Source organism: Haemaphysalis longicornis, unplaced genomic scaffold, assembly GCF_048455015.1.
Source record: "Haemaphysalis longicornis isolate Haplotype H1 unplaced genomic scaffold, Haemaphysalis longicornis Haplotype H1 scaffold_1, whole genome shotgun sequence".
Lineage (NCBI taxonomy): Eukaryota > Metazoa > Arthropoda > Arachnida > Ixodida > Ixodidae > Haemaphysalis > Haemaphysalis longicornis.
The window spans coordinates 350,827,799-350,840,581 of NW_027526203.1; the positions used below are offsets into that span (position 1 = coordinate 350,827,799).

General features: G+C 45.3%; 1 protein-coding gene across 3 annotated transcripts in view; it reads right to left on the reverse strand.

Moving 5' to 3' along the window:
- LOC144154391 (alanine--glyoxylate aminotransferase 2, mitochondrial) overlaps positions 1-12,783 on the reverse strand; it is a 41,432-nt gene that overhangs the window by 13,692 nt on the left and 14,957 nt on the right. For all 3 annotated transcript variants that reach the window (XM_077685846.1, XM_077685844.1, XM_077685845.1), the window contains exons 6-8: positions 11,756-11,849; positions 5,273-5,467; positions 3,359-3,451 (exon numbers count right to left, since the gene is read on the reverse strand). In XM_077685846.1, coding sequence (XP_077541972.1) covers positions 3,359-3,451; positions 5,273-5,467; positions 11,756-11,849 — 382 coding nt within the window. The remainder of the gene's footprint in view (positions 1-3,358; positions 3,452-5,272; positions 5,468-11,755; positions 11,850-12,783) is intronic.

A 12,783-nucleotide genomic window follows, 5' to 3' on the forward strand; every position in this document is an offset into this window, starting at 1 on the left:
ATCGAAACGGATACATTGAATTATTTCCTATATCGAACAGTCTGAACATCCCCTTAAAAGTACCATGCAAGAGTACAGCGCTGTTGTACGGGTGTATCGAACACTCGATCACGGGCACATTCGATATAACGAATGCTGCACTGCAAGTGCCCCTGGAAGTGCGCTTCTCCTGACAAGAAGATGCAATGATGATAACTCCTCGCGGATGCTGCCGTGCTCGGTGAAGAGATGGTGGAGTCTAGATGGTGTTGCGTCATGTCGCGTAGACAGCCTTCAAACAACACCCTCTAGGCTTGAACTTCCACTCGCCTAGTGCAGCCGAGCTTGCGTAAGTGTTAAGATTCGCCACTGTTGTGGCACAGTGTACAACGCCGGATTTTCTCATTTGGACTGCATTGTTAAGCTTGAAGACAGTGTGGAAAACTTTATGACGCAAAAGAAGCAAGCGAATATCAGACTTTTTTTGTTAAAAAAGTGCGATGGTCATCGCGCTGTGGTTCGATTTTTTCATGCTGCGAGGAACAAATTGGTAAGGTACCGCTGTCACAGTCTTGGAAAGCTATCAGTGATGTGCAGAGTTATCAGATAATCTTCAGACAGGCATATTTTATATTTCGAATTATTGATATATCGAACTATTTCAGGATCCCCTTGGAGTTCGATATACCCGGGTTCGACTGTATCGCAAATCGCACTCATGAATGTGTATGTGCTGGCAATGCCCGTTTGGCATTTTTCGTGTTAAATAAGCAACCACGAGTGCTACATTCACATTTATGGCCCTGTAATCTAACGATGGAGGCCAACTTGTTTCTACAGTTTTGAGTATTTTTAAAGAATCCCCATCCCTCACCAATATAATCATTCTATTTAGTTTCCAGAAGTCAGTAAACTTGTGGCCTGCCACACTTATGTCAGCATTTTAATATTTTTTTTTTTGAGCGCTTAGTCAAGTGACAAACAAGGGTCACCAAACCCCTTATCACATTCTTCTCAATCAATGTCCCCGAAATCCTTGAAAGTCGACTTTTTGGGTTACCCTGCTCACTGACAAAAAAAAAAAATATGTGTGCCAATACACCCTGTGAGAAAGCAGTTGGAAAACGAAGCTGTAAACGACACCCACAATGATTACCCACGCGACGTCACTTGCATTCACACACGTGGCTCTACAAAGAGTGAAACCAGAGACAAGTGAAATGCACTTAACCGCACCCTTTATTACTTCAAAGAGATATTCTTTGCTAAGGTTAAATCAATAAATGATTCATGAACGGTGGTTGGTTGAGTTGTATTGGGGAAGCACACAAGTGGGAACTTTTTTATAAAATTAAAGGAAGCTCAAACAAAGTGTTAGACGATCTCACTTCTCCGTCTCTGCCGCCGCCGATGGAGGCGACGAGATCTGCGCCAGAAACTGAGAAGTGTGATGCCATGCGTTGGTGTGAGCTTCCTTCAATTTTTATAACTCCTAGCGCATGCGCAAGGCGCGCACACAACTGCTACACGTGCCGTGGGCGGAGGGCACAGCGGCGTGAGAGGCCGCATGACGCTATCACATGGCATTCAGCGACAACGCAGGGGGTAAACCCGCAGATGTGATCAGTGAGTGCACTGTCTGTCTCCCCATCTCCAGGTGGCCTCGTAGCTCACTGGGTAAGACAACAGGCTCTCGCTCCGTTTCTGCGTTGTTGTGAATTCTCGACACTTTTGCGACAACTTTGTGAAGCTGTGCAGTTCAGTTTATCGTCAACAATATATAGGATGAATTTTTGGAATAGAACTTCGGTTTCTGTCATACACCAGGTTCCAAAAAGAAATACATTAATAAATATTGCTACCACTATACACACTAAGCTTCATAAAGAAACAAACAAAGCAAACCTTACACAAGTGCTCAGACAATCTGTCAAATTCTCACAGCTATTTTGGGGAGGAAAATGAAGCGGTACCAGAACACACAGCAAGACGGGCATTATAAAATGACTCGTACAATAAAAGTCCATCTTGCTTCCGTGTTTTGGTTGTGCTTTCTGCCCAAGATGAAATACCAACTAGACTCCTCTGCCACATTTTCACACACAAGCAGCGGCAAGTAAAAAGCTTGCAAATGATGATGCTGATGATAAATAAACTATTGGAGTCGAGGTGCTGATGTTAGGGCACCCGCCTGGTGAGAGGCTTCCTTAGTCCGGGATGCCTTGGACTATGCTGGCCATCCGTGCCCTCTCCACCAATCGTCCCTGGTGTGAGAGGCGGAGCTGGTCAGCAGCTCCACCCACTGCTCATAGGTAGAGTTGGGGTTAAGGGTGAGGGTAGGGGATTGCTGGCACTCCCATACCATGTGGTACAGGGTGCCTGGTTGGGGGCAGGATTTGCATGTGGCAGGGTATAGGGTGGAATACATGGCATGTAGCAGGGTGTTATGTGGGTAGGAGTTAGTCTGTAGTCGCCGGAAGGTAGTAGCTTCGTCACGAGAGAGGTTCGGGTGGGGGAATGGGTATTTGCGACGCTCATTCCTATAGTGGGCGAGTATTTCGGCATATGTTTGCAGTAAGGTGGGCTTAACTGTTGCTTCAGATGGGAGTTCGTGGCCCTCGTGGGAAACGGCCCGGTGTGAATGGGCGCGGGCAGTGGCGTGTGCCGCCTCGTTACCCCCGAGGGATTCGCGACCTGGAGTCCAAATTGTTTGCAGTTCTGGGAGTGGTTTCGCTTGTTATAGAATTTTCAAGGCGGGTTGCAATATGCATCCTTTTAGGTAGTTCCTGCAAGCGGCTTGGCAGTCAGTAATAATGGTTAAAAATTCTTCGCCTGTTGTGGCAGCAAGGGCAATGGCAACCTCTTCAGCTGTTTCGATGGAGTTGGTAAAAACAGTCACTGCAGTGAGCTCAGTTCCTTTGGCACTGACCACGCTGGCAGCTTGTGCAGATTTGTGGGGGTATGGCGATGCGTCCGTATATCGGGTGTATGGGAGGTGGTGGTATTGGTTATGAGTGTTGCGGGATGTTGCTGCTTGGCGTACTTTGTTGTAGGTGGGGTGCATGTTCTGTGGGATCGGAGCAACGCGAATGTTTTGTCGTACAGCCAGGGAAATGCGAATTTTCTGGTCGTGGTTGGGCAGTATAGAGTATTGTAGTCTCAAGAGCATTGCCACGTTGCTAGAGAGCGTTGCTAAACTAACCCCCACGGGTAGCCGTGGGAGTTAGTTTAGAAAAAATACTTGTTTAGAAAAACAGTTCCACAGAATTAACCTTCTTCTAAAAGGGTTCTAAAAACACACACTTAAGGGCCCACTGGAATCTGCAGACAGTGGTAGTGGGCTTCGCTTACTTCATTCATGCCAGCACAGCACACTCACCTCATCTGAGACAAAGAGGCCTCCTTTATCCTTGACCAGCTTGTGAACTTTTTTGAGATAGCCCTTGGGATATTGCACTGTGCCCCCGACACCCTGTAAGGAATGGGACAAAAAGCAAAAAGCAAGAGGGGTTAATCAACATCACCAAAGAGCTTGCCTTGACATATTTAGTGGTATTTGTAAAGGCAACCCTACTGAATAACCAAGCAGACTGGAATCAAATTGCTGAAGGGTGCAGCTAGGCTTCAAAGCTGGCTCCACAGTGCTGTACATAGGTGCACAAGAGAAAATTCTCCTCAATGCAAGGTATGCAAACATATGCTCAACAAGCATAATTAGGTTTCGGAACACAACAAATATATATTAGTGAGACTTGCCCAACGTTACTCAGCTCCCTTGGAGTATTAATAGTGCCATAGATATTAATACATTCACAACTACGACGAAGCAGACTGTAACAATTTACGATATACTTTACGCCAACATGGAGACACCCACAATAGACAGCTTAAGAGCAGAATAACCATGTAGAACTTAGATTAAAGGGCCTTATTTACCCCTCACTCCCATCCAATCCTCCCAAAGCACTTCCCTCGGTTAAAAACCACTTCAAAAAAGGGGTGGTTTATGGTGGCTTGGTGGTTTATGAAGTCAGCTAAGAAAGCGCTGCAATTAATTATTGATTAATTATTTTAGACCACCAAAGTTCTTTAACGTGAGCTGAGATCCTGCACACAGAGGCATTTTTGTGCTCTCCCCCTAATAAATGAAGTGGCCAATACAGGGTTTGGTAGCATTATTATAATGCTGGACATATCTTTGCCTCCTCATATGATATAAGCTGATTTTAGCCGAACTAAAGAAACAACAAGCAACATTACCCTTTACATTACAAAAATGCAAGTACAAAGTTAGGTTTTACGGTGCATGACCTGAACAGGAAGTCACTAGTTCAGCTCTGTGTATGCTTTATTACAAGCATTTGCTTCTGGTGCCTGTACAGGGTATGTACAGTTGGGAGCAAAAGTACGCATTCCAGGACCACCATTATTTGGTCTTTCTGCGGACCATGCACACTTCGGCTTGGGCAAGAAAACGAACAAGCCAGCATTCAAGTGATGGCGATGCGCTGCCTCTTGCAAGCTGCCTTTTGTTACCGTCAGTACCTCAGTTACTACCGTCAGTACCTCAGTCAGTTACTACCGTCAGCCATATGAGTGGCAGCAGCGCAAAAATGTAAGCAACGTTACTGCAGCAAACAAGAAAAAAAGTTGCATCACATCTCTAAATTTTTCTACACTTGTGAGCCACTATAGCCAGCAAGAAGTATTTCTTGGTATGCCATGAGCTTGCACACAGCAGCGGAACAACACTGTGCAGTGCCACAAAATTGCATGCAGCTTCCCCCACAACGCAATACCACACAGTTCTCTAGCCTAACTTAGCTTAGAGATGTGCCATGTGCCTTTGCATTCAGATACAAGGAAACTTGCCTGCTGTTATTCCAACTGCCCCACACACACCCCAGATTTCTACACTGTATTGCTGCAGGCTCTCTGTCCACATTTGCTACAGCTCACACCAATATGCCTTTGGCTAGTTGTTTGCCTGCTATAGCCACAATCTTCCCTACATTTTCCGGATTGGTCTATTTCCCCAATAATAATTGGCGCTGCACATTTTGTCATGCTACGCAGTTAGTTAAAGCTCTGTCTGGTCACAATTTTTGTCGCAAGGTCTAGCACCAGTTCTGAAGTAGCCCCTCTTGAACCCTACACCTGTGAGCTCTGTCCTTTGGCATCAGATGCACGATTCAGGAGAAGCGCAGTGGCAGCAGTTTGTGAAAGACTAACTACAACAAGCAGCTACCGTGTACTGCAACCTGCAGCGCCACGCCAACTAGGACAGGCCCACCTGGATGCTCTCGGCAAAGAATGCAGCCAGCCTCTTCTTGGAAACGCACTGCTGCAGCACCTCGCTCAGCTGGTCAGCATAGCGCGAAGCAGCTTCACACTCGGGGCCACAGGCACAGCTTCGGTCTGCCTGGACCGGAGAGTCACGGCACTTGGAGCCACCCCAGACTCCACGATACGGGTCAGGGTTCATTGCCTGTGGGAAGAGCAAAAACCCGCACTCAGACGCTGCGAACCTAATCTAGGACTGTCAACGTCAGCCGCAGGGGTTGGTGTCTGTGACATCACTGGCTTCAGGCTTTTCGCTGCTATCGCCTTTCTCAATGTTGAACTTGTGCTGTGAAGCAACTCTGCCTTGAAAGTATTGATTGATTGATTGTAGGGTTTAACGCGCCGACGCAACGCAGGCGATGAGGCGCGCCGTAGTGGAGGGCTCCGGATTAATTTTGACCACCTGGGGATCTTTAACGTGCGCCGAAATCTCGTACACACGGGCGTTTTTGCTTTTCGCCTCCATCAGAAAAGCGGCCGCCGCGGCCGGGATGCCTTGAAAGTAGGCTGTCACCACTGTATCTGTATGGCCTGAATTAGAAATGTATGGTACGCTTAACTTCCTACAGAACATGTTTACTAACTTGTTATGATACTCTTTTTGTTTACGTCCCCTCTTATATCTTGCTCCTACACAGCCATATGAGGTTTCTGTAAACAAATAATTCAACAAGTAAAAACAAGTCACTAGGGTGTCACCACTATTATTATCTGTTTACCAAAATACATAGATTACAGTTACACCGGCGCAATTGTTACTTCGGCACCACAATCTTCCAAATAGAGTCAATTATGCTCGCGAATACGCACCGGGCACGCCACAGGCGCGCTGACGCCACCCGCATGCTGTGCGCAGTGCGGCAAGCGGCGGCAACATGGCGGCGTCACCGGCCGCGAAGTGGTGCGGGTAGCCCGACCGACCACTTCTGACCGCTCTTTACGATGCCACTTAAGGAACAAACGAAGTTGCTTGTACAGTAAAGGAGCTGATAATGCGGGCGAAAATGACACCATAAAGCATCATCCGCGTCGCTAGGGAAAGTGCCGATCAAATATCGGCCGCTGTGGTAAGCCTAAACATCTCCGGCAGGGCCAGCGGGCTGTCCGGAGTGCTTTCAAACTGCCGCCATGAAGAGCGTGCCTCCCTATTGGCGCAAGTCTCCTCCCACTCTTCCCACTTCGGCTCCTCCCACTGCTGCGCGCGTCGCACGTCATTTTCTGAGCGAGGTAGAAGCTGATGCGGGGGTAAAATCGTTGACGCGGGCGTCAAAACAACGCGCGCGCAACGCCGACGCGCACGAATCACGTGCAAAAATGCTCTATGCGGTTCACGCTTAATAGATAGATAGCAATCTTGCAAATAAGGCAATAAACTAAAAGGGAGTAATTTCCTGGCTGTACCCTTTGTCCTAAACATTGAATTCTAAAAAACTTTGGCCATTTACTCAATATGCCCCGCCCCACCTTTGCACTGATTCCTTCGATTGCCTCCTCATGAACCCAATGGTAATTGAGCCACATGATACAGCAAAAATAATCACGTCATTAAAAATGTCATTTAGCCCAGGCCATCCTTTATTTTTACTTTACTTTAGCCCAGGCCAGCCTCCTTTACTTTTTCAATGCCTGTGGCGTCGCGCCGGTTCCCATTGCTGCCAAATCGCCAGCCTATTTCACTCACCAACCGCGCGGTGGTGCAAGTGACCGATCCTTGGTAGCGGTTGCTGTCGTCAGCTGATTCCGGGTTTTTTGGCGCGATTTTGCTTTTGCCAGAAGTATGTTCTACAATAAAACTTGTTTTCCTAGATAAATTTGCTCTTTTCCAGAGTGCCTTATTGTGTAATCATTAAATGAACAGATTTTGTTTTGCTCGTACAGTTTATAGGCCCGCTTTAATTGTACCGGTTTTGTCGCTCTTTGGCGGATCTATTGGCTACTTTGAATAGACAGCTGTAACTCCCTACATGCAGGGGTGAGACAGCTGAATCAGATTTGGGAGCAGTTTTTGGAGCAGCGAAATCTCGATTTTGGAGCAGAAGAACCTTGATTTGGATCAGAATGATGACATTTATTATGCCACCTTAGGAGACTAAAAATCAAATTTCTGGCAACTCGGGGGAAAGGGGGGGAGTGCACTTTTTAATGGGTTTTGAACGTACAGTACATAACACTGGAACAGCCTTTCAATGAATTTTTTTCTACTAGAGTATCACAAGGCACGAACTGCACTATACTTTTTACAAGTCATTTATAAATTCTTAGGCTCTATGCATAGATAGCATGGAGTGCCGTTGAAAACATCAAATCGAAAAACTAAGCAATCGTAAGGCATTTTCATTATCATGTGAATGCTGAAATTATTATTTTTGTAATCCCAGACTCAGCTTTACACACAATTGTAGAGGCATGGCAAAAGTTCCGCAAAGCGAGGTGACAATCTTCGCACCCCACCGGCCCTCCCATTTCACTCCCCAAGGTGCGCATGATTGATTGATTATAGGGTGTTTAACGTGCCGACGCAACGCAGGCGATGAGGCGCGCCGTAGTGGAGGGCTCCGGATTAATTTTGACCACCTGGGGATCTTTAACGTGCGCCGAAATCTCGTACACACGGGCGTTTTTGCTTTTCGCCTCCATCAGAAAAGCGGCCGCCGCAGCCGGGAATCAAACCCGCGACCTCGTGCTCAGCAGTGCAACGCCTTAGCCACTGAGCCACCGCGGCGGGTAAGGTGCGCATTCACTACGATCGCAATTTTAATAACGTTGGTATGTTTAGCCACCTCCCTCTTGGCATTAAATTTCACTTCAGATAGATAAACCATTATTACTAGCGTGCAATAATAGCCCGTCCCGCTATCGGCCACTGCTTGAACATTTTGCGGCGATGTATCCCTGGTATCTCGCGCCGCCACATCTGCAGTGTCGATCGCCCCATTTCCGCCACTCGCAAGCTCGCTGTCAAAGGCAGCAATAACTCAGCGTTTTATTATAACACCGCAATGAGTCCGAAATTTCACTTCAAGCACGCACCGCGCCTCTCACTCGAGGCCGAAACACGGCGAATTCACGGGCCCCACGTTGTTTTTGATGAACTCCCGTTCTTCGAATCACGCAACTTCCCTCAACAGATCAAACGACTAAATGAAAACCCAGCCACCCCCATAACCGAAACCACAGTAGAAATCAGCAAAGAGCACTCTGCCTAAACCACGAGCAACTGCTTCGCCTGACGGCCATGTTTTCCAATATTCACCACATGGCGGCGCCCAGTAATGTCGTTCCGTGGATACGGCGCTTCGAAAATTGCCGTCTTTTCATCCATTTTCACCAGTAGTTTGTCGCCTGAGTACACATGCGTATTTTTTCTACAGGACTTTGCAATTGTTTTCCATGGGAAAACTTAAAAAAAAACTCAGACAATATAACATGTGCAACCCGACATGGTGACATTCGAAAACACTATCTTGGGAACAATTTTATGCGTTTTTTTTATTGAATGATCAATCACTTAAACCTTTGCCAACAGTATCACCTTGGGGGTGCTGGAAAATTATGCCGTCAGTAAGCATTTTTCCCCACTGAAACTGGCGGGAGCGTCAAAATCCTTAGCTCTCAGACTGTTTTGGAGCAGTTTGGCGCAATTTTTGCAATTTTCAAGCTTTTGGAGCAGCCTGGCACAGGAAAGCAGATTTGTATCAAAAATGCGCAATATGCGCAGCTGTCTCACCCCTGTACATGTAATCCGTTTCCTGCAGTTTGCTGCGTTTCTACGCATGAAACAGCAGTGTTGAAGCTGTCAGTTTCATTAAGCAACGATATATGATTGAGGTGTATCGCACAACACCAATACGTTTATCAGAAATAAAACACATTAAATGGCATCAAAAAGCTTAAGAACAATTTTAAATGAACGCAACGGAACAGATGTGAAAACATTTGTTACACTACACTGCGAGTACATGTATGGAAGGCTGATTTTCAAAGCGCACCTGGTGGAAGGCTGATTTTCAAAGCTTCAGAACTTTCCGTGGAAGAGGCTTTGTGCAATATATCCTTCTCACGGCATTCTTGTAGGCCATATCAAATTCGTGTTTGGACAGCAGCGACTTGATAAACTTTCCACATATGAGTTCATCAACTCTCGCCGGTTACCCTCATCGAGATTTTCATGCACAAAGACTGGCATTGATGTGCAGAGCTCAACGCTGTGCTTCAAGCATGCGTCTAGGGGCTTATAAGCAACCGACGATCCGAAAGCATCGCGCCAGAAAACTTCTTCAAGGCATGCAGTAGTTGTACTAGCTACTAGCTGGTGCCTTGGATATCTTCCGTTCTTGCCAATGAGGGTTCCCGCTTTCTTTTCTTTTCTTTTCTTTTCTTTTTTTTTTTTTTTTTTTTTTGAAGCTGACATCACTCCTTGCTTTTCTCTTCGGTGCCGGCCTCATGTACGAAGGGTAGTGCGGGAAAACACTAGGCACAGTATCTTGCGTCTTTTCGCGTCACTCCGAAAGTCTTCCGGCCAATAGTGCAGACTTCAGACCGCTGAGTAATTGGACGTTGAGTTGCGCTCCCAGTTTTTTCTAGAAATGTTCTTTACCCATTGTGCTTTCAGGGCTTCGTTCACTGAGAATTCATGGTAGGAGGCATCCGGATCCTTCTTCCGCACGCTGCAGAATGGGACGCAACAACATCACATTCTTCGGTTTTCAATTTCACGACCAAAGCGTCGTTGCTTGATTAGTGGACAGGTATTACTTATGTGAATTTAGTGGCAGGTATGCTCGCAGATATTGTAAAAAAGTTTGTAACACGAGTAGCCATTCACTGACAAGAACCGAGAATGTTCAGTGCGCGGTTTGCTCGTGGATTGTCTGCCACCATGCGACCTAGCGGGAGAGGATCGGTAGGGGAGGATCCGTGGGTAGCGCCACCACGGGGAATTCAGACGCAGTGGGAAAGGGCAAGGTGGGCACGCTTTGGGGTGATGCCGCAGGCATGGAAATAGTAAAAGAGGCAATGCCCAGGCCCAGATTTGTTTACTGTAAAATTTTTGAAAAACAATGTTCATTCTCCTTTTGCTTTATCTAAAACATTTCAGCAGACTCTGCACAGTCACAAAATCCCCACTGATTTCAAAGTTGGGAAGGTGGTCCTGTTACACAAGTCTGGTAGCATATGCTTGTCTACTAATTACCATCCCTTGTCACTAACAAGCAGCCCAAGCTAGATAATTGAGCATGATCTCTTTTTTTAATCTAGAAAATTTATTGAATCGAACTGTCCCTTTTTGTCTGCTCAACATGGCTTCCGCAAGAAGTTTCTCGTGCGTGACTCAAATGCCATCTTTTACTCGCAAGCTGTCCTGGTCTTGCTTACCACCGCTATTTCTAAACGTTGCTAAGACATTCGAATACCCCACAAACTAAACCTATATGTTAATCATCATCTCTTATGGCTTGAATCCTTCCTTTTGAATTGCTCACAATATGAAGGAGCCAGTAACCATGAATCATCATCCAGCCCCATTTAATTTAATATTCCACAAAGGGTAATCTTTTAGGTTCCATTTTATTTCTAACTTACAATCCAGTTCCAAAATCATCGCATAATTACTTAGGAGTACACATACCTTCAGACCACACCTGGGCTTTTCATTTCAATAGTATAGCTAACAATGCTAACTGCACATTACGCTACCTCTGCTGAAACTTTTCTACTGCCCATAAATTCTCACAAATACTGTTATATCAGATATAAGTCCACTCTAAGCTTGGATATGCTTTTATATGGAACCCTAGCTCCGAAATTTTCATTGCAACCAAACTACTTTTGCCCGCTTTATATTTCCCTGATTTTATAAGATTTATTACGACAATCCTTTTCAACTCAACACTTTCATTCCTATTTTATTCTATGTTTCATCAGGTGCTGGTCATCAACATAAAGTTAGAATAGTACAGCACCATGCTCAGACATTGTTTCAGTCCTAGGACATTGCACCACTGGCGTCACATTGCAGGGCCAATCGCCACAACTGCGGTACCCTCAAGTTTTATATTAAACACTGTTTTCGCCAACATCATCCAAGCCTATAACGTCTGCATTTGTTGTATTTTTGGACACGACTCGGCACACACTACCCCTCTGCAGAACCTCAGGAGCGAAATAAAATGACAAATTATAATGGTGCCTTCGTGGTGCCTGAAAGTGCTCAGTAGCTCTTTTATATGCTCATCTCGTAACAGCTTTAAGCCAGTGGGGCTCTCTGATTATCAGTTCTGAATTCACCACAAAGTCTACGAGAAGCAGCCCAGCAAATGTTTTTCACATATCTTTTTATGCTGAGAAGAGTCCGCGAACAATCTGCAAACTATCAGCGCGGTGAGTCCGCGACTGATAATTGAAGAGGCCTAGCAATGCACTCCAGACTCACATGAAATATCCCAAAGCTGGATGGTATGTGATGCTTGTAGTTGCCGACGGCACACAGACTGGCACAGTATGGACTCATCCCGTGGTAGGCGTTCCTATACGGATGGGAGCCAATGTTATTTAGTGCAGTGGGCACAATCGGAACACCATGCAGCAGAATTCTTATCGTCAAGATGCAAAAAGTGGTCCAGTAAGAGCACAAACACTGTTAAAATAAAGATATAGCATGCACAAACAATTCTTGAGATTTGACCAATGGTGAACAAGCCAGTGCTAGCACAAGCCCAAGATGAGAGTTATCAGTGTGGTAGTTTATTGTTCGTTTCAATCGGAGCCCGCATAACCATCGCAACAAAACATAATTGGTGGATTCCTCCGTACAACAACACTGTGCATGCATAACGCCACCTGTCAAAAGCTGAAATTTTCTAAGCTGTATATCAATTCTTTTGGAACTGCAGAGATGTCAATGTTATGCAAAAATCAACATAAAAGTGTACAAATAACTCTTCTGGTACATTTTAGTCGTGTAGTCCGACTGTAGTACTGTATACCCAAAGTCAATAAATCAATAATTTATTTACTATAATGGTCATTCTTATAAAACAAAACATAAAGGATTTACCAGACTACATCTAAATACAGAAATACAACACTGCTTCCTTTGACTTTTTCATTAAAGAAAAAAAGGAAAATTGCAGTGAACTAAAGGTTTGTTCAGCTTCAAAATTACTAAACCTGGTCAGTCCAACTATGAGACACTAAGGGTATGCAGAAGAGCGAACACCTCTTTTTGCATTTACACAGCATTTTAAACAAGCTTATTCAATGAATAGTTATCATGAGAGCAAAAATCAAAGGTTACGGTCGCCATTCTAATCCCACATGAAATAAAATAAAGTGCATCGTTTTAAACATTTTTTTTTGCATGCACCCCTTTCATTTCGCTGCAACAACACTGGCATATTTTAAACTAGATACATCCATTACTTAAAGGGCCCCTGAAGCACCTCAGCTGATGCACTGGAG